At 40.1% G+C, this 22490-nt stretch overlaps 1 protein-coding gene across 6 annotated transcripts; it reads left to right on the forward strand.

Moving 5' to 3' along the window:
- Positions 1-503: 503 nt before the first annotated feature.
- On the forward strand, positions 504-19412 carry gpcpd1 (glycerophosphocholine phosphodiesterase 1). 6 transcript variants are annotated; one of them, XM_020056364.3, is made up of 21 exons: positions 504-594; positions 1020-1166; positions 1506-1598; positions 2763-2853; positions 2970-3054; positions 4543-4618; positions 4986-5027; positions 5515-5641; positions 5977-6217; positions 6374-6536; positions 7544-7676; positions 8726-8780; positions 8891-8983; positions 9092-9169; positions 9289-9328; positions 10068-10123; positions 10456-10521; positions 12846-12982; positions 14101-14236; positions 14354-14514; positions 17120-19412. In XM_020056364.3, exons 3-21 carry the CDS (start codon positions 1550-1552, stop codon positions 17310-17312), a joined length of 2022 nt encoding a protein of 673 aa, XP_019911923.2. In that variant the 5' UTR covers positions 504-594; positions 1020-1166; positions 1506-1549; the 3' UTR covers positions 17313-19412. The 6 variants fall into 6 exon arrangements, with proteins under 6 accessions (XP_019911923.2, XP_019911926.2, XP_019911925.2 ...); XM_020056367.3 differs by lacking the exon at positions 504-594 and adding an exon at positions 15588-15646 and having other exon boundaries at positions 777-1166; positions 17120-17287; XM_020056365.3 differs by lacking the exon at positions 504-594 and adding an exon at positions 780-929.
- Positions 19413-22490: the final 3078 nt, after the last annotated feature.

The raw sequence follows: 22490 nt of genomic DNA on the forward strand, positions 1-22490 counted from the left end.
AACATAAATTATGATGTTGTAGGAACAACACCAACAAAGTAATATCAGATTGTGTGAATAGTAATAGTTAAGAGTCTTATAAATACTTTAAACATTTTGGAATGTTTAACTTGGTGGGACTATAGGGAGAAGATAAGAGATCCTGAAACTGAGTCCTGGGGCTCACCAGTACTGAAAGCCTATGGAGAAAATACAGATCCTCTCCGTGTCATCACCAGTGTCCAGAAAGTTGACTCAAGTGTTATTGCTGCCCTTTGGCCTTTAAAGTGTAGGCAATCTTGTCAGATTCTGACTACATTAGTACTGAACATTGGTATAACAATTAGATAATGTATTTATTTGTAATACATTGAATTAGGTAAATCAAGTAAATGCATCAATTTACAGTAGTTTCTAGTTCAATCACGGAATGATTCCACTATTTGGATGTGTTCGCAGGACCTTTATTTTGAAGCATTTTCGACATTGTTAATGTTGCTCATTTCACACTGGTGACAAGACTGTGTTCCGGCAGCCCGGTTAATAAAAATACTGTTTTCTACAAATATGTCAAATACACCAAATTTAGGAAAATCTGTCTGCTGATAGACTGAGGTAAATGGACACCTTCTGGAATGAATGCGACGATATTGCTAAGTTACAACTGTTGTTTTAGAAGAGAAAGTGAAAATACTGTATTGTTATTGTTGTGGCACGTACGCTGTGTACGTACGATGTACTGCCGGCGTTGGCGCAAAGGAGATGCTAGCTAGTTATGTAACTGTCAGTAAACTAAACAGCTGGTTAGCCTGTTAGCATGGCTAGCTAGCGTCAGTGTAGTTCTGGCCAGATCCGGAATTAGGCGGTCTCTATTGACATCAGAAGTTGCAAAATGCCGAAGACGATGGCTTCGTAAATCTTGCCCACGATCAACTAGAAATAACAATTAGGTTTTGATCTGAATTATGTTATTGGGAATTACCTAGCTAGGTGACGTTAGTGACTGGTGATTGTGCTGATGTGGTGTTTTTTGTATTTAGCAACAGCACAATGCAGTTGAGTTGGACCGTAGACATTACATCCCTTTCGGTACTTCACTGACGTTATGGAATAACCAGCACGGCTTCTCCCGAATCTCTCCTGTCTACTGTAGCTGTCTACCAACTGGCAAATAATTTCTAAGCAAGGTACGGTATGTAGTATATATATGTCTGAGAAGTCTAGCCCCAATAGAGCTGATTTGGACACAGTTGTTATGGTTGTTCTCAAACTGTAGACTAGCCACATAACCCTTGTTGATTGTTAAATGTTTTAGCTGTTCATTTCCACTTACTAGATAGTTACTGTAGCTAGTTCATTTCTAGTTAATTCCAGGGTTTGACAATGTTATGTCACCAAAGCAAGCGAAAACGATTAACTAGATTTGACTAGCTAATACCCAGCACAGCTTTGTTGGACCTTTGTTGATCCACTAAATCTATGCCTAAAACTATGCCTGTTTTACCATTAAATTCCTGGTTTTCCAGCTTGATTGCGCCTGCAATTGGCCTTGTTTGTGCCTGTGTCAACTATGGAGACAACTCAAGTGACTTTGGCAGTTAGGGGAGAGACATCCCCAGGTAAGGCTACAGTAATCTGAAACAAGAAGACTATTCAATTCAAGACAACTGTAGAAAGAAAGATGGACAACAAATCAGCAAGTCAGGAATGTCAGCTTTTAGTTAATCTCAGGTAACCCAGAGCTAAAACCTTGCGTTGTGGTCAGATGCTCAATTACTTAGTATGTCCAGTGAAGATTAGCAATGAGCTACAAAGTCCTTGATCAAATCAGCCTGATGAGAGATGGAAAGAGCTTGCAAATACAATGCTTTGAGGAATTAAGTACATCCCCTGAAATGTTGTCTTTTTAAATTTGAAAATTGTATTTTTCTTTACCTTTTATTTGATCTTAAAATAAAGTCTACTATCTTAAAGGTACGCTTTTATTTTTCCAAATAATACAGAAAATATACATAATTGATTCATTTTTAACAAACATTCAATTTTCTTGCGTAGGAAGAAGTTACATCTTTAAAAATTAATAATAATGATCAGACACGTGGACCTAAAAATCGTGCATTAACACATTGTGTATTGAGTTAATTATTCTACTGTCTGACAGATAATAAAGAAATGGAGAATGTTCCAGACCACTGGCTATCTGTCTTAGTCCTTCCAAAACCCAAGAGCTGAGCAAAAGATTCTCAGTGTTATCACCACGGGATCTACAGGCATCTCTGGCTATTACAAATGTCAGAGTAGTTGGGTCAACTCTCCGATTGTACAAATTTGACCTTGGAGAGAAGTTAAAGGAAAAAGTCTCTGCTCTCAAAAACATTTAACAGGAAAACTAAAGGTGGCTTGGGTGAAGAACAGTACAATGTGCTTTGAACAGACAAGTCAAAAGATTAGTTGTTTGGTGGCAATGCCATATTTGCTAGAAACAAAACACTGCCATTGAACAGAACCCATTATTAACTGTAAAGCATTGTGTTAGGGCACAATGGTATGAGGCTGATTTGCTGCCCTAGGGTCTTCGCAGTGTGCAGTCATTAAGTCATCCATAGTTTTTATCATTTTCTGTGTTTATTTTTTTCAATCTGTTTACAATTGTCTGTCAGTAGTGATGGAATGTATCAATACATAGCACAAATTGCATTTTCAGAGGTGTACTTACTTCCTCGCAGCAGTGTGTGTCCAGTTATGGCACACCCATTGAACATGGTCCTTTGGTGTATGACTAGGTGAGGTGATAGCCGTGGTTGGTAGCTGCGAAGCTTTAGGAAGCTGGTCCCATCAAAAAGCTGTGACCCTTCAACCGGTTGAATACGATGGGTAAATATTTTGTTTTTTAAATTATTTTATTTTTTAAATATTTACACACAGTATATACTATATGTAGCTGGAGTGTCATTGTATGTTTAATGAATTCAACATGAACACATTCCCAGCACATTGTGGAAGAGGACTGTCAGTGTGTCCAGAGGTGCTGTGTCCACCTATCGCTACTTTAAAGGCCACTTCCTGGAATCAAAGGTGAGGTTGTTCTGTTTGCGCTGTCAGAATATGGTATAATCAGTCATGATAAACAACCAACCTATGTGATTGTTTTGGCCAATTCAAATTTTTGTACCATAGTTAAGGTCCATAAGTAGCTGCTTTAGCTGCAATCTGTGTTGGCAATTGAGTGACTGTTGTTGTGTTTATGGCAGGTCTGAGCTGGACAAGGAGTCGTCGTGTTAAACCATTTAAGTCATGATGATGAGTACATGTATTGTGATCCAAATGTGTATCCCTTTCACAGAGCTGGAAGCTGCTGTTATTTTTACAGCTAATCTGTTTCATGAAATGCCAAGTTCCACCACATAACTAAGCTGGTCCCACACTCTAAACCTTTTACATGGTGTTTTAATTCACAGTCTCCCGGGGAGTCAGTCACCTCGGGGTGAACATTTTAGTCCTATGTTTCAGAGGTGAACATTAGAAAGTGTGAGATTACCTAGCCTATGACTGATGTGAGATCATTCCTTGGTTGTCCGGCTCCATTTTCAGTCCCTTTCCACTCCCTGTCTAGCAGCCTTTACTGCAGTTCCTGCAGTGGTGTGTGTAGCCAAGTCTTGAGCTCTTCCAGCGGGCTACTGCAGAGCACAGATTTGTGCATGTGACAGGAGCCTCGCCCGTTATTTAACACTGCACTTGGGGTTCACTTGGAACTTGGGACACACCTTTACCACATCATCGTTTAATGTCAGCGGAGTTCTCTACATGGCCAAGCTTGAAGATTCAAATGACAATCTTTTAAAGCTTGGGGGGGGGGGGGGGGGGGGGGCATTTTGTTCTGACAGCAGCATGTGAAGCAATGCTGTGGTGCAACCCGGTGGTGCAGAGTGGGAACGAGGAAATACGAACTCATTACAGTGGTGCCGTAGACTAGCAGCCTTGTATTTTCTTGACACAAATTGGCTAACCTTAATGACTAGACATCTTTCCTTTTGTTTCTCTGAAACTGAACTGCATGACCGTGGTTTGTTTTGATTGTGTTTTTGTAATTTAAGGCTTTGTTTACTGCACATAATTAATGGTAGATCCATTCAGCCACTAATGCCGAATCCTGTTGCAGATTCTTTCGGTTGTATAAAATTAACATTAGCGTAGTTGAATAGACGGTGCTAAAGTTTCTCAACCTGTCAAATAATGAATCCCCTTTTCCGATTTCAGCCAGTGGTTGTTGACTAATTAAGCGTTAGCGTAGTTGAAGAGACGATGCTAAAGTTTCACCACCTGCCAGTTAATCCCCTTCTAATATATCAGCCAGTTGTTACTGATTAATTAAAGCGTTAGCGTAGTTGAAGAGACGATGCAAAAATGTCTCAACCTGTCAACTAATGTATCCCCTTTTCAGATTTCTAACATTGGTTGCTGACTGACTTGCTAACTGATGACTATACCTTTCAGGCCAAAGTGAACACTGACTGTATTTGACTGGAAAAATTCTTAACACTGTACTGAACATTGGCGTTGCAGAGTGCAGGTGGTCCGTGTCAGGTGATAGTCACTAAGTGGGAGACCCATCAGCAGCCTCGCCTGATGAGACCCACAGGTATATACACCAGAACTCCGCCCCACTTGGTTTGGGGATTGTTTCTTTGCTTCGCTGAGGCATGGGTTTCGGCGGCCACATGCTGTCGCAGATAGAATGTTCTGCAGTGGACAGGAAACTAGTGATTGTGGCCACTCAAACCCCATTGTTCCAGAAACCTCAGCCAAAGCTAATTTAAAATTAGCCTGCTAGGAAGAATATACAATCTAATACAGTTTTACCCTTAATCCCTCCCCTCACATTTTTTGTGTTGCTTGTAGAAGTACTTGTTGCAAGTTTTGCTTTTCATGTCACCTGCTTGAAAGGAGATGAAATGGTGACATGCATTGTTTTGTATGAATCCTCATGCCTGCTTATTCACTTGCAGAATCACACCTTGATATTGATGATGGCCAATTTGGATTCCACAGTAAGTCGGCTGAGTTTATCATGTATTGATTAATTACATTTGGAAAAACATTGATGTGATCATTTTGTATAGATAATACATTGGACATTTAATGACCGTATAGAATTACAATCACCGCTAGGAAGATTGGAAAAAGCACGTTTTTGCATGATTGCAAAGACATCAGAGTTGAAGATTAACTTAAGGCTGATTACTTGTTAATGACTAAGAGGTCAAAGCACACATAAGCCAATATTAAGCACAATACCTGTTAAACATGCTGATCATCTGAAGTATTTGACTGCATCTCTACCCAGACAGACAGGTTGGGTAGAGATGGAAAGCCTGTTTTAAAACAGTTTTTGCTCAATCTGAAGTCGCTTTGCATTGCTGCTAGTGTTATCTTGATTCACTGACAACATACATCTTTAACCTCACATCTGTGGCAATGTTGGCCATTTTGTGCCCGAAGGCTTACCATAACACGTGTCTCTGCAACTCCTCTCAGCAGACGGCGTCGAGTGTGTGGACTCTGGGTGGCTGACGTGCCAGACGGAGATCCGCCTGCGTCTCCACTACTCCAAGACGTCTCCCGTATCCATCACCAAGAAGAGATATAAGAAATCTCGCTTCAGGTGAGTATGTGGGAGAGATTCTGTTCAAAACAGGTTTGCTGCCTCAGTGCTTATTTAACCGTGGGGGAGTGCCAGAGCCCGGGGGAATCTGTGGTGGAAAAATCCTCATACCCCTGGAAATTGTCCTAAACTAACTTGAAGATTTTTGGCCACTGGTTGTAAAAGTGGTGCTGTCGAGCCAAAACCGGTCCTGGAAATGTGTGTACTGTATCATGTTATGGGCTGATATGTGCCCCATGTCTAATTATCTCCAAGTCATGATTGCCAGTCAGGTTTGTTAGGTCTTTTCCCCCTGACTTCTCTAGACCTGTGTGACGTTTCCCCTCTGACCCCAGGATCAAGCTGACTCTGGAAGGTGTAGAGGAGGATGATGATGATGACGATGAAGAGCAAAGCGCGGCGGCATGGCATAAGATGACCACCACGCTGGAGACCAGCTTGATCAGTAAAGATGGATACCGCTCGCGCCACTCCCAACCCGAGTGCGGCTATGCCCTGGAGGCCTCGCAGTGGACCGAGTACATCATCCACACCATGGACCCGGACAACCTGGAACTCACCTTCGAGTTCTTTGAGGTACTGCTAACACCACCGGCAATATATTTTGCAATTAAATATTATTAATACTGCTGAAAAAAGTGCTTGTAGGCGTAAATTTTTTTTTTATATATAATTCTAAAGTGTGTGCTATGCCCTGTATGGAGTTTATTAACTCTGTCCTCTCTTTTCCAGGAGGACATGGGCGAGCATGTCGTGCCAGGCGATGCCCACCCGGGGACCGTGGGCACTGCCTGTCTGCTTTCTTCATTCTTTGTGGAGAGTGGCAAGGACACTGGTGTTGTCACTCTGCCTATCATGAAACAAAACTCCAGACAGACCCTGGGCAAAGTCAGAGGTGAGCCTCCCCTCACAGATACATACACACACCTCGGCAACAAGTGCTCTGGTAAAAAACAATGTCAATATTTCTGAGCTAAGTTGCTTGGGATGCACCCAGTTTACTCTGTTTTTGGGGGGAGATCCAGTATTGATACAGTGTAACTGGAGATTTGATCATCCGTTTCTTCCTGCAGCCCTTATTCCTAGACAAACAGTCAATTTGGTTTGGTTTGTGTCCAGTGACATACCATTCGGTTTGCCTTAACATTTTACCCAGCTTTTGGGGCACATTTATTGAAATGAGCTGGTTTTTTTTTACCACACCCAACACCAGAGTGGACACACCGTTAATTTACCATTACACCTCGGTATGTCAATGTGTACTGCACCTAACAGTCTGCAGTCATTGAGTCTGTGTGTGTGTGTGTGTGTGTGTGTGTGTATGTGTGTGTGTGTGTGTGTGTGTTTCATTTAGACTTTTTTTTAAACCAGGTTAAGTGGGTGGAAACTGGTCGATATACAAGGGATAATCCAATAGAAACAAACAATACCCCACAAACTGAACTGAAATACAGCTCCGGAAAAAATGAAGAGACCACTGCACCTATTTCTTTCCTTTCCAAAAAAGTTCAAAAAGAAGGTTTTGAGTGAGGAACAGAAGGGTTAAAATTAAGAGATCACTGCAAATTGAACGCCTCTGTTCCTCACCCAAAACATGAAAGCAAACCAAACATAGAAATATGACATCCTAGAATGGAAACACAACACACCAAAAAAACAGAACCTCACAGTTAGAATGAGACACACACATATACATTATTTGACATTGATGTAACAAAGATGAATCTTTACATTTAACGCAAACATTAAAATGTAGACATTTAAGGCATAAAAAAAATACAGTGGGATGATCTTAGTTCAGATGTTAAGCTTTTTCACTGGAATTCAATTAAGGTCATTTTCAAGCAAGCTCATTTAAACATGGTGTAGTTAATATGAAACATAATTTTTTTTATTTCTCAGTGGACTACCTGGTCATCCGTCCTATAGATGGAATTCAATGTGACATGAGTTCGTCGTTCACCAAGTACTGGAGAAAGAGGAGTGCTCCCCTGGATGTAGGACACAGAGGGGCCGGCAGTACACACGCAGCCAAGTGAGTCTGGCAAACACACACACACACACTCACACACACACACACACACACGTGCAGCCAAGTAAAACCAACACACAAACATGCACACATGAGCACAGCACACTTGATTATAAGGTGTTAATGTACCTCAGATGAATTGTTCAATTCTGGTCTATGTGCGGGACTCTAGGAAGGGCCCATCCCATTACAACACAAAGACCCTTTCAGGCTTGGTTTATTTAATGAACTTGACCCATATGGCTTCAAAGTTGCAGTGCAGGCTGCACTTGAACAGGGGAAGTCAAGGAACAACAGAGATGTTCTTTCTGGATATTAGTGATGTCATGGTGTTATGTCACTGTGTCTGTCAATACAGCGCCTTTGAGCCCCAGCCAGCGTTTGTTTCATAGAGGGAAGGTCATTAGTGACAGGGAAAATCAGACTTTTGAAGTTCATGTCCTGTTGACTCACACCCAAATAAGGTTGGTGACCTACTTGTAAATGTAACCTAAGATTACATATAAAAAGACTAATACTCCTGAAACATTTAAACATACCCTCTGAAGGGGAGAATCTACTGCACACTCAAAGTGAAAAGGAAACCAAATGGCCACACTGGAAAGAAACCAAATGGCCACACTGGAAAGAAACCAAATGGCCACACTGGAAAGAAACCAAAAGGCCACACTGGAAAGAAACCAAAAGGCCACACTGGAAAGAAACCAAGTGCGCACTAGAAGGAAACCAAGTGCACACTTCCAGTCAGATGCAAATGTTTTTTTTAGCGACCGGTATCCGCCCACCCCATTCTGTTGTTGGAGTTCGCCTCCTCTATTCTAACACAGAAATATGGAATTTAACATTACTAATAGAAAATATTTCTGAAAGAAATGTGTCACTTATATATTCTAAGTAAACAGTCATATTTTATAGAAATTTAAATAGTATTCTCACAGTACTCGTTTATATATGACGTGTGTCTGTATTGTAATGTTCATTGTTCATTGGGCCTCTTTGTCTTTGGCTATACTTGGTTTGGGGCTTAAAACATCAGCTTGTTTTTTCCCCAGACATACCAAGGTCAGGGAGAACACCATTGCCTCGTTCAAAAGTGCTGCCAATCACGTGAGTATTCCCACACGGACAAAATGGAAACGCTTCCCCTTAACCCTCTAAATACGTCTGGCCTTTAGTCACCTGGAAGATGACTGGCTGTGTGTGGTGTGTTTCCCCAGGGGGCTGCCTATGTGGAGTTTGATGTCCACCTGTCCAAGGATTGCGTCCCCATCGTGTATCACGACCTGACCTGCTGCATCTCTACCAAGAAGGTGACCGACGACCGCAGAACAGATCTAGTTATTTTTTCAGTTTTGAAAATACCATCTTTGTTGCTCTCTGGTATGGCGTCTTTTTATTTGTCTCTATTCTTTTTTCAGAAAGGAGACAAGCACTCCCTAGAGCTGTTTGAAGTTCCTGTCAAAGACCTCACGTACGACCAGCTACAGCAGCTCAAGGTAAAAGCTTGGCTAAAAGATGGCAAGGCCGTTCGCGGATGTCTTGATTCTTAGTCTTGCTCAGGGCTGTTTTGAGATCATGATGTAAATGATGACTTAGGTTTGTGTTTTGTCCCCAGCTGGGCCACGTTTCTGCATTGAAAGTGAACGACCACAAAGGTATAGTGTCTATTTCTGTAGTAAAACTTATTGACACAGTATTGTTGAATACTTGCTGCTGATTGGCTAAAGTTAGTTCTAGAATGCACATTAATTCCTGATATATGGAATGGGAGAGTTGGCTGTCTTTGGGACAGATATACAAGACACCTAATTATGAGGTAAAAGTGTACAAAACAAGTACATTGAGAAGAAGGCGACATTTATGGAGAGGTGTATCCTGCTTAAACGACAGTTGCAAACAACATCAGCAAACATTTAATAGTAGAAATTATGTCTTTGTTTACATTTACCTGTTTTGTTCAAATGTATGCATTTCTATGTTCTGGTTGCTACAGATGTTACCCAGAGACTGTTGCAACCATAACATGAGAGAACATTAATTCATTAATTCATTAAAGTAAATTTAAACAAAGACAAGTAATTTGTACTAGTAAATGGTCCCTTGTGTTGTCAGTATACTGTACTCTCCGTTGCGTCATCCATTAATTCCAAGGTCATGTACACAGAATGTCTTTGTTCATCCTGTACATAAAATCCACCCCATACTATTGGTCCTTCGTGCAAACGTTGCTCGCGTCCTTTACAGTTGGAAATCTATACTTTTTATATAATCCAGATCTGTATGTGGTATCATGCCTTTGCTTGAATCATTGTGTAAAGCAGTTATGTAGTACTACCTAGAGGGACGATCTCTGTGTTAGGTTATAACATGATTATCTCCCACACTGTTTCATAGATGATGACGATGAGGAAGAGGTTGATGAGCATCAGCCCTTCCCTTCATTCTCACAGGTAGATCAAGGTCTACTCTATACGCTATACTACTTTCCAGGTTACCACAAATGTGAACTAGCCTCCCCAACCCAGTGATTTTGTCACCTGTTATAACCGAATAATCTGTTAGAACTAATTCCCTGTTATAACTGATTCCCATTGTATAAATTATTCCATTACAATGGATTCTCCTGTTATAAATGTGTATATTACATAACCAATTCTTCCTGTTTCATTGATGATTCACAAAAAAAATTATTCCCCTGTTATAAATTATAAATTATTCTCCTTATGTAATTGATTCATTCCTGATTTCCCTATTATAACTGATTTCCCTTTTAATGTTCCAGATTTTCCAAGCAGTGCCTGAACAAGTGGGGTTCAACATCGAGCTAAAGTGGATTTGTCAGATGAAGGTATGTCTGAGCCTGGAGATTAAAAGATGGGAAGTCAATAGATGGTATTGCTAGAAATAATAATAATTTGTAGCATTTTTAAAGCGCTTTTCACTATAGAGGAATAATCTCAGTGCCTGTCGGCCGGTCTGTAGGGAAAGTGGAGGTTCATGGAGGAGTGCAGGTCCGATACAGCTTTATAGACTAAAAGGATCATTTTAGAGTCTCTTTGGACAAATAAAATTCATTGAATAATACACTGCAATGTTTTTACTTGGAGAGGCTACATATCCTTGGATCTATCAATTCATTCTTAGAAATGGATCACGTTTATCAAGCAACCGTGCTTTAGGCCTATGTACGGCTATTCACGGATATATCCTTTGATCGTCGCAAACTGGTCGATAATGTCTCTTATTTTACCTTGTATATCAACTAAATGAAAATATTCTAATGGATTTATCTTTCAATAATTTGTGTTGTGTATATGTGATGGATGCTGTTCAATAAGATGATTAGATTCAACTTTATTGTCTCTGAAGAAGTACAAAAAAAACAAGTACAGTGCAACTAAATACAGTTAGCATCATTGTACCATAATGTCCTGGGATTATCTTTGCCATTCTCAACCAAAGAAGATTAGAAACTAGAGCGGGCTGCTTTTTAAAATATCCGTTCTGGTGGTCTTTATAGGCCAATAGGTGGACAGTTAAGCCAGTGTTTCTCCACTGACATTCTATCTTGCGGCCGTGTGTCTTCATGCTGCAAGCCCGATGGAATGATACTTGACAGGATTTTACAGGGGCAAGAATGTTTACGGTGTTACTCAGTGTGCTGTTATACAGGTCAACCATTTCATCAGCGTTGGACTTCTGACAGACAGACAGATAGTAGGACAGGCTGTACTGACTTCCTGGAAGACAGACATGTCAAGGGACTTGGTGTTTCTGAATTTAACAGTCCGCTTAGGGCAGAGTTGAAGTGCAGGAGGAATTACGGACAATGTCCCAAACCTATGGTCAGAGACACCTGACTAATGTACATCCAGGTCTGATGGGATTTCTCCTGTGATGATGAGGTCAAGTGTTTGTCCATGATTGTGTGTGGGGACGTTGACATGCTGTATCAGACAGTTCAGCAGGTTCAGGAAGTCAGTGGTAAAGGAACATTTTGTTGAATCAACACAGGTTGAAATCATCAAGGACAACAACACTTGATAGAGTAGGACACAAATGTGATTAGCTCAGAGAACTCAGTTATGAGACAGCATTTGATTTAGGAGGGCGATAGATCATTATGACTGTGAAAGGCTTCAATTTAAAAGCCATGCACTCAAATGATAAGCCAGGTGGGACAGGCAGCATTTTCAGGTCAAAACAGTCTTTGTGGAAAACAGCCAGACCACCACCCCTGCTTATAGCCACTGTGTAGTGATCAAAAGTGGACAGAAGCTAACAGTAGGAATGGCCATTTCTGTACCACGTTTTTTTAAAGCAAAAAAGTCCTCGGCCATTGATCTTGTTAAACTCTTGTAATAAAATACTTTTGTTTGTTAGAGACTTCTTGTTAAACAGTGCCAGTCTTAAAGGGGCCTGATTTAGAGATGGAACATGGACATGTTTAACTTGCTCAAGACAGTCAGAATCTACTTTGCGTAAAGCTGGTAGAGTTGAAAAATAGGGCAATGTACAGAACTTTGTAGGCAGTGTTGTTTCTTGAATAATTTTCCTACCACCTCATCCATGTCTGGCCAAGTTGCAGAAGTCCTTTTTTAAGCTCCTTACTAACAGATTGTTTAATCCTCTGAAAACTATGAAGAAACTCTCAGGAGTAGATCTGAAGATCATTTCTGTCATTTATAGATCTCCAGATAATAGGTGGAACTTGAGTCTAGATTTTCAATACAAATATTCAAAAGAGAACAATCAGCTAGTTCCACTGAGTTGCGTGCAGAAAAGTAAATTTTTTCTTACATTTCTTTGGTTGAAATTATTATTTTTATTATAAATTATTAGATACAGCTGATCAGTACTTGATTAGAAACTCATAAATAAGAAGTTATTCAAGAAATATGCACAAAAAATACATAAATCAATAAAAATCTATTAAAATAACAGAGCAATCAGCTTAGGCGGACATAAAGGCGCCATGGCAACCAGACCTTTTTGAAAGTAAAAAGGACTAATGTGACGGTACCATCTGATCTGACATGCAGATACATGACCAATGTGGTTCCTTTAGGTTTAGGGCCTCAACTCAAGTCGAAAAGAGTTGTATTTTTGTTATTCATATCCGACGGCAACAATCCAACTCACATCATGCTGTTTTGGTCTTGTCTACCACAGGATGGTTCATGGGAAGGAAACCTTTCTTCCTACTTCAACATGAACCTCTTCCTGGACATCATACTGAGCTGTGTGCTGCAGAGAGCCGGCAAGAGACGCATCGTCTTCTCCTGCTTCGACCCGGACATATGCACCATGTAAGCTCCACCTACTCCACCTCCCGGCAATTATCCAACCACAAATCAACTGCTAAACCAAAGCAAATTCATGCCCATTGCTATAATTATGTATGATTTCTTATTACACATTTTGTATTAAATTCATTTTAATATGTGGCATCTTTATCTTATGATATTGAAGGAAGCAAGATGTCCATGCTACCTTTAGACATTCTGTACATAACAACATAATTTCCCATTTTTCTTTTATTTGAGTTAGTTTTGGACCTAATGTTTCCAATTTCTGTTAAGTTTTTGTTTATTACAAATCTGACCTTTTACTACATATTTCAGATTACCCAAAAAAAAGATCTAGTTTCAGTCTTAGTTCACACGTATAAACTTGCTATGAACTATATATCGCTTTTAGATACAAACTTTACATTGACAAACAACTTGGTTGACTTACATTTAGCATAACATTTTAGACCTGCTGCCCCTAAATCTAGAGCGAGTGTTATCGAAAATCAGTCTGTAAACATTTCTGCTATGCATTCAATCAGCTATTTACAGCAGCAACTGACATGGTAGTCTACCAACATTACTGTAATGTAGTAGGTGCCACAGCAACAGTAGAGACCTGGCTTCCAGAAAACAAATATTGTTAGCTAGCAGTCAGTGACGGTTATAAACAGTGGCTAGCTAGCTTTGGTGGAATAAACGTATCTTTGTATGTGTTGAACTAGTTAGCCCAATCCCTTATTTTTAATATAATGCAGCTATGACTGAGCACATTATGCTAGATTTCATGACATAGTTAGACTTCCTAAATACTGAATTTATGCTTAAATCACCTTAGGTAATTTTAAAATGCCATGATGTGATTATCAGAGAACTTCAATATATTGACAGATCTATTGTTTTAGATTTAGTTAATTTCTGCCTGTGTTAAAGATGTAAGTTGGTGCCACAACACTTAAAGGTAAAATAGCTCATGTATTTCTGGAGTTCTAAAGTCAAAAGCAATAGACTCATCTGTATGTCGAATGAGTTAATATTTGTAATTTGAGAGGTAAGTGGACTATATATAAATGCATACATAAATAAATGCATACTTGACTATAAATGCTAACATGGATGTTGTTTGCTCCCCCAAGGGTTCGCCAGAAGCAGAACAAGTATCCAATCCTGTTCTTGACACAGGGCATCTCACAGGTGTACCCTGAGCTGATGGACATCCGCTGTCAGACCACACAAATCGCCATGAGCTTCGCGCAGAGCGAAAACATCCTGGTGAGGGCCACGGACGGGAATTATCGTCTGCTCATCTGTGCTACTGGGGAATCAGTCACGGCATCCGTCAATACTTTCTGACCGTGTGTGTGTGTGTGTGTGTGTGCGTGTGTTCAGGGCATCAGCGCCCATACCGAGGAGCTCCTTCAGAACCTGCAGCACATCCGTGAGGCTCAGTCTAAAGGCCTGGTGGTGTTCTGCTGGGGGGACCTGAACAACGACCACGACAACAGGACCAAGCTCCGGGAGCAGGGAATTGACGGACTCATCTACGACAGGTAAACATCGGCCGGATAATGATGGTGGTCAAGACCCATGACAGGTTCATCCATTTGGCTCTTAAAGGGCCACCGGTTGATCCCTGGACTGGGCTCAAAAGCTCTTTTAATGGAAACTCTTTTCCAGGGCAAGGTTTAATGGAAACAGCGCCTTGAAGTCTAACATTTTGGCAGCCCTCTTCAAAGCGTTTGAGTCAAAATGTTTTGTAGCGTTATTTTTCCAGGTATTTGTGCAAAGATTACGTTCTTATTTACAGCAACCTTGGCTCGTGTGCGATTGTTTGTTCCTGAGAGGTGCAGTGAAAGGTTAAGCTGTATTAAAGTATTAGCTTTGGACTCATGTGTACAGCCTGTTCTCATGTAGGTATGTACACAAGTGTTGTTTTGAGTTACCTTTGATTCCTATTTATCACCCTATTAACAGCCTGCAATAGACACCATCCCCATTGGACTGTCAGCATTTTTCTACTACTGATAATCTTACTGACACACACACACACAAACACACCAGGCCAAATCATCTCTTCAGTTAGTGTAGCATTTGCACAATCAATCAGGATGTCATATATTAGGTTATATATATATACTCAAAAATAATACTGGTTGGTTTGTTGAATCTGTTGGTGTTCTGCTGAGGCTCCCCATGGAAATAATACATTAAGTCAGTTGTGTAATCCAAAACTGAAATCGCCACAAAATGATTTGTTCTCTAAAAGTAGGGCCAGAGAGGGGCTTCCTTCCATGTGCAGACGTGTCATGTCAACTGTCCTTTACAAGACAGGCTTTTCAGTCACCTCAGCACACATTTGAACTGTGACCTACATGTTTGACCGCCATGGTGTTTTTCGGATTATGTCCTTGGGTGGAATAGTCCAGATTGCCATAATCTCGTCAAGCTGTTACTAGAATGTACCAGAGGGCTTTTTTCCAGCGCCATGCTTGTTGTCATTTCTAGGATTTGCCCTTTACTACTGAAATGGGGTCAGATATTCTGTTAACCCTGATTTAAAAACCCTATATCTTTAGCTCGGTGGGCAAATACCTGAGCTGATAACTGTGCCTCTTTCTTGCAGAGTATCTGAGAGCTGTTGGCCAAATCATGCCATTGACTCTACTGGTTCTCCTGTTGCCAGTAATGTCTCCCTGACTCCTGAATGTGCTGATGCTGTGTTCGTTTACTGATGCCCCCCCCCCCCCCCCCCCCCCCCCCCCACTGCCTGAATGAAAGCCTTCTGATGTGGTCTTTTCTAGTATGGAACAGACTTGCAGGGTTCCATGACAATGATACAGGACACTTGACTTCTCATTATGTGTGGAGAATCATGCCTTTTATGTAGATGGAGTCTCTAAAGGCTTTGTGTTGACAGCTGACATTTCATAGACTTTGCATTCTAATGTGAGGAAAGCAATGATTAGTCAATTGCCCTGTCTTTAATTCCGTACACTACACGTCCCTAGTGATTAAAAGTTGGTCTTAGTGTTCATGCTTGTATCAGTTGGCTTGTTTTAAAGTTTTAGCGCTTCTCTTGTTTTTGCACTGGCCATTTCCAAACAGGCTTATGTCAAATGCATGCTGTAAACAGCACACTGACAGATTTGTTTTTAGAGTTGTTTCATGATGGAATGTCTCAATAGGCATTACCCACTAAATCTTTGTTTTAATATTTGGTTACAATAAGGTTGGGAAATGTTGGCTGTGTTGAGATAAGTGCTTATGATTTTTAGTCTAGTTTATTTCATTAGCACATAGAAAGAGAACCCATTTTGCTATAGTTTGTGGTTGTGTAAATTTGCTAAAACAGGATACAATAAGATGCTGGCACATCCACTACCAACAAAAGATAATTTTAAAAAATGAAATCAAAATGTTGATTATAGAATTAAATTAATCAAGTCTTCAATAATCTCTACAAACAGTGTTTCTCCTATAGAGAATCAGAACGGTATGAATGCAGGATAATGTATTTATTTTATATTTAATTGAGCTACGGCACAGTTAACCATAATCAACCAAACAGTGTATATGTGTGGGGAAATGTTGAGGCATAACAGTAATCTAACTTTACTGATGAATATCTGTTTCACCAGGAATATATAAATATTGAAGGGCAAACCTCAGACTCAGTAGCCTTTTTTCTCATCTTCCTACTCCTCGTGTCTCCAATTACATGATGGCATGTAGAACCAGTTCTGTTTGTTGCAGCTAACTTACTGTGGCTGGCAGGCAGTTAACAGCAGGCAGCAACCTTGAGCAACACCAGAATGAGAGTGTCTGGAGAGTTTGAACTATTATTTTCTCAGAATCTGTCTTGTTTGCCTAATGCTCCATTTGGCTGCATTTTATATAGGATGCTTGTTTTATTGATCTCAGTATTTCAGAATATCCTGTCATTTCGGTCTAGTAGTGTGAATAAAATGGTAAAAGCCCTTCAAACTTCTTTTGCTATTTCTGGTTGTTTAAAGTCACCGGAATAAATCATTGATTATGCTTTGTAATTGACCTCTGGACAGTAATGCTATGTGCTAAACTAACATTACGTAGCTGAGATAGCGTCACATTTGTCTCATATAACAAAAGTACCTTTGCTCCTTATTTCCTCCCCAGCATCTGCGACCAGCAAGCCGAGCAGCCCAACATATTCAAAGTAGAGGAGAAACACACGCTGCAGGAAACACTCAAGAGCTTTGTGTGCTCCTGTTACTCCATCCCCTGCCAGGCGCCCACCTGTGCCTCCTCCGTGACGTCCAAAGAGCACATCGGCACCGCGGAGTCCGACTCGGGCCTCAGCTCCTCCTGATTAACCACTGCCTTCCGGAGACGGTCTGTAGATGAGCACGCTGAAAAGGCCAGAGTCAGGGTAGTAGGTTCTAAAACAGACCTAAAGCACCAATGAATATTCAAAAATTGTCCAATGGGTGTAAACGATTTGGTTTAATATCTTGTGTTACAAAAAAAGCTCTACTGGGTGGTTGACCAAAATGTCAAACATTTGAGCAAAGCCCAGGTCCAGTGGTAACATTCCTGGCCCCCATGCACATAATGTGGCTCCGCTCGGGAGACCAGGGTTCAGTTCCCATCTCTACTTTTAACCGCTGTGTCTCCTCTTCGCCTGTCTTCCTATGTCTCCCATGGTGTATTATAAAAGGTTTGAAAAATCTATGAAAATATGCAAGGAGAGTATGTCTACTCCTCCCACCCCTCCCAAAATGGAATATTTACCTCCTACTTTTTTCCAGTGTGAGCAGAGCACTCAGCGTGTCGTATTATCTGGCTTGAATTGTTCATCAAAATCTTGAAGTGGAACCAATCTGTAATTTGAGGCTGGATTACTGCACACCTGGTGTGAGTCGGTTGTGGGATTAGAATCGCATTGGTGATTGAAAAGCTCTTCTGCCATTTCTAGCATGGCCAGATTGTAACAACCCTTTATGAACTGAAATCGCTCCCCACTCAAACCACTGAAGCAATACACAAGCTGTGCCCAGATGTCTGTTATTTCTGCTTTTTGTTTTAACTGGAAAGAGGAAAGTATTTTGCCAAAACAAGCATCTGGTATGTTATTATGACTTCAGCTGAATGACCTCAGTCACAATTATAAGGGAATCACACTCACATGTCTTTACTTACAAATGAATGCCTACTCCAGATTTTTTTTTCCTGGTGTATCTTTTATTAAGCCAATTTGCTAACTGCAAATCAAATGTAAAGTGCTAAAATACATAGTGTATATTAACTTTTCTAACTGGAGGACCATCATTTTATTCAATAGATTTAAGCCTTTATGCAGAGAATGAATTGCAACATTATGATTGTCTGCATGTATAATAGAAAGTATTTTACAATCACTTATTTATTCAGACGTTACTAGTTTAATGCTGATCGGCAGTGGCTCCAATAATAGTTCAATGGAACTATATCATTTTGGACTGTGACTTGACCACAACACACACACACACACTTTAAACCTCTATCTCTGTTATCGTTCCTTTCATATTTCATTTGACATTTGAACCCAGTCATGTAATCCCTTAGGACTGCCCTAAAATATGATCGGTTATCATTATTTAATGACCGTATTTGGAAGTGTTGCTGCAGGGGCCTAAATCAGAGCAGGTTCATTCATTTTGCCGTAATGACTTTTTGAATACCTTTGTTGAAAACATTGTTTTTCACTCAGAACCAACCTTTTAGAATATGTGTCAGATTGATGTTCCCCATTAAGGAATGAAACAGACTGTTTGATAGTGGCTCGATGTAATCTGTGTACTGTAAAATCAACTCCTTATGTTGATACAGCCCTGTTCCTCGACTTCCGAACACAGTTGAGTATTATCCTAACCAGGCACCTCACCCGACTGACCTGATTGTTCTGTTCAGTGACTGCCTAAACTCAGCACGCATCTTAGTCCTGGTCAGTTAAATCAAAAGCATGAGAAGTGCCTGCGGCACACAAAGACCAGGGTTATCTAACCCCGTAGTAGCTCATTTGAGAAGGGTTTTCTTAGCACTTGCACTTCCTTCATAGTGCACATCATAAGAGCCTTAATGGGGAAGTTGTACAGAAGCTACTCTTCTGAAACCCCTTCACACCACTCGGTTCACTTAATGCAATAGAAGACCAAGGTTGTTCTTGCCCTCAACTGAACAATAGTTGCTTTCATTCACCTTTCAGTTTCTTGCAACATTTGAAGTCCTAATCTTTATACTGACTGTCCGTTCTAACTTTAGTTTACATGCACATTGATGTATCTGTATGTTTCCTGAATGGTGCACCATAATGACATATGTATATCTTTCACTGGAACACAGAAAAAAAGCACAGCCCAGATTGTTGTAGGAATGTATTATCTGTTTCTCTATGTAATGATAATAAAAGTAATGCTTAAAACTTACTGTATGCATTGACTACTTGAGTTGTAATGCGTGATGCCATTTAGAGTGCTGTGATGTACTGGCTGACTAACATGCGTTGAGTTATAGTCACACTTCATGCGACTCTGTGTGGACAACGAATTGCTAGCTAACTGATATAAAATACTGGTATTTTAAATCATACTACTATTGTAGAAGTTTTCTTTTACACATTACACAAATATACATACAGATAGGCACTACCATTTAGGACTCGACCGCAACGTACACGATGCTGTTTTGGACAGGTCTCTTGGAAAACAGATTTGTAGACTAAATGAGACTAAACTGGAAAAATAAAGGTATAAAATATATTAGTAGTGTATGTTTGTGAGAAATTAATTTATGAATTTGCAACCACTACAAATCTTTCGTTTGCCTTAAATATTTTACCATCTGTCACTTTATCTTTGCTGTGCTAAAACTGTTGACAGTCGACAGTAGACACTCGCTGTTTTTGTGTTGGCGCAGCAGTGCTGTTTCCAGGAAATATACAGCACTTCTGTAAGTTTAGAGGACTGGGTAACACGACCGCGTGCAGTTGTCACCAACTACTCATCAACTTTATTCTAAGACAAGTGTGTAGAGCTACATTTCACCTCGCTGCAAGACCTTGGTGTCAATAGTTCGGTGGTATGAATCCTGAATGGGGATTGGCTGAAAGCAGTGCTGCCAGATATCGCAAGAGAAACAAGAGACCGGAGGGGCTAACTGGTTTATCCAGAGGGGTATACTACGAAGCGAGGTAACTGGCTTATCTAGTTAACTTCAAGAGCAACTTGTTGACGTCGGGTGTAACGTCCCGATTAACCCGTACTACGAAAGGTGAATACGTTTTACCCGGGGTATGTTGCCATGGCAATTTATTCTGCATCTCTAAACTGCTCCGAGCAGGTTATCTTCATGGTTAACCAACATAAGCACCGCCCTCCCGCACACAGAGACCAGCATGTTGGAAGACCCAATCCACATTGTTGCACGGATTTTGATACGCTCAATCCACAGGGCGAGGGTGTTTACAGATCTTGTAACTGATTTTCCCCGATGATGTTCTCTACAGACGCGTTGCTAGGATCACAATATATTCGGGGCTTAGCCCACCCTCCCGCCCCGCCCGGGACAGAAAGTACAGGGTTTTGAATGTACACACTGAACATTTCGATGTACACGCTAGCGGCCTACACTTCTACATTGTCATAATGCGCGATCGGAATTATAGATGAATAGATCAGGGGCTGTTTATTATTATTATTAATATTATTTTTGTTGCATTTGAGACCCGAGACTATAGCCCCGGACGCCCAGGGCTAACGACGCCACTGGTTCTTTAATAAAGATATCGATTCTCATCTGAGGGAATTCCGTATATTAGTCGGCTTCTAGGGCCAAACGTCTCCATCCCTTACAAAAAGGTCCTACAAGACATGTCCTACAGGATTTTGGGGCCACTTTCCTGTAGGAAAGGACAGTTCATGCAGGATCCTGTAGGAATCCTGCAGGTTTTCCTTCAGGAAATAGATCCTGCAGGAATCATGCAAATAACACTCAAAATATCCAGCAGAAATGTTTTACTAAGATTATCTGCAGCATATGGTCCTTTAATCCTGTTAAATATCCTTTAGTTCTGGTTCCTGGAGGTAAAAAAAACAAATGTAGAAATAAAAATCAAGTAGAAATTTAAATTGATTAGGGGATTTTAGCGTTTACTGTAGCCTTAAGTGTAGCAGCATTCACGTTTCCATCGAGGCACATAATAATTTTCAATGTGAATTTCTCCAAAATGCTACAGAAAAATGTATTTATATGTTATGTTCACATAGAGGGGGAACTAATTATGGGAATTGAGCCATAATGTAGCTTTAAGTGTAGCAGCATTCAAGTTGCCATAGAGATGCACTATACCTTTAAATGTGAATTTCTCCAAAATGCTACAGTAAAATTGTAAGTGGTGTACACATAGACGGGACCTTCCTTAACTCAAATCAAGTTGACTAATTATTGGATTTGAGCGTATTTTGTAGCTTTAAATGTGTCAGCATTCAAGTTGAAATAGAGATGCATTATACATTTAAATGTGAATTTCTCCAATATACTGCAGTTATATGTGGTGTACACCTATCTTCACATAAATCAATTAGAATTGTTAACTAATTATGGGCATTGAGCCTGTAATGTAGCTTTAAATGTGACAGCATCCACGTCTCAATAGAGATGCACTATACCTTTAAATGCTTATTTCTCAAAAATAATACAGTAGACATTTTCTATATGCGTGTACATATAGAGGGGGCCTACCTTAACTCAAAATCTAGTAGAATCATTAACTAATTATGGGAATTGAGCCTGTAATGTAGATTTAAGTTTGGCAGCATCCACATCTCCTGACTCTAGAGATGCACTTATACCTTTAAATGCAAAGATTCTTCAGAATAGGTGGTGTACATATAAAGGAGACCTTCCTTAAAGAAATCAAGTGTATTCATTATGTAATTATTAAGTAATTATAATTATTCTGGACCAGATCAATAAACACTGAAACATTTTCTTATTACATTCAGAAATGTTGAATGCCTTAATTTATCTCCAAATACTAAATATTCAACCGATCGAACAAGATATAAAAGTCTACACACCCCTGTTAAAATGCAATTTTTTTGTGATGTAAAAGAATAAGACAAAGATAAATCATGTCAGAACTTTTTCTACTTTTAATGTGACCTATAATGTGAACAATTCAATTGAAAAACAAACTGAAATCTTCGAAGGGGAAAAATGAAAAATAAAAACCTTACAATAACGTGGTTATATAAGTGTGCACACCCACTTATAACTGGGGATGTGGCTGTGTTCAGAATTAACCAATCACATTCAAACTCATGCTAAATAGAAGTCATAACACAGTTGCCATCATTTAAAGTGACTCTGATTAATCACAAATAAAGTTCAGCTGTTCTAGTAGGATTCTCCTGACATTTTCTTAGTTGAATCTCAGAGCAAAAGCCAAAGTCCGCAGAGAGCTTCCAAAGCATCAGAGGGATCTCATTGTTGAAAGATATCAGTCAGG

Source organism: Esox lucius, chromosome 18, assembly GCF_011004845.1.
Source record: "Esox lucius isolate fEsoLuc1 chromosome 18, fEsoLuc1.pri, whole genome shotgun sequence".
Classification (NCBI taxonomy): Eukaryota; Metazoa; Chordata; class Actinopteri; order Esociformes; family Esocidae; genus Esox; species Esox lucius.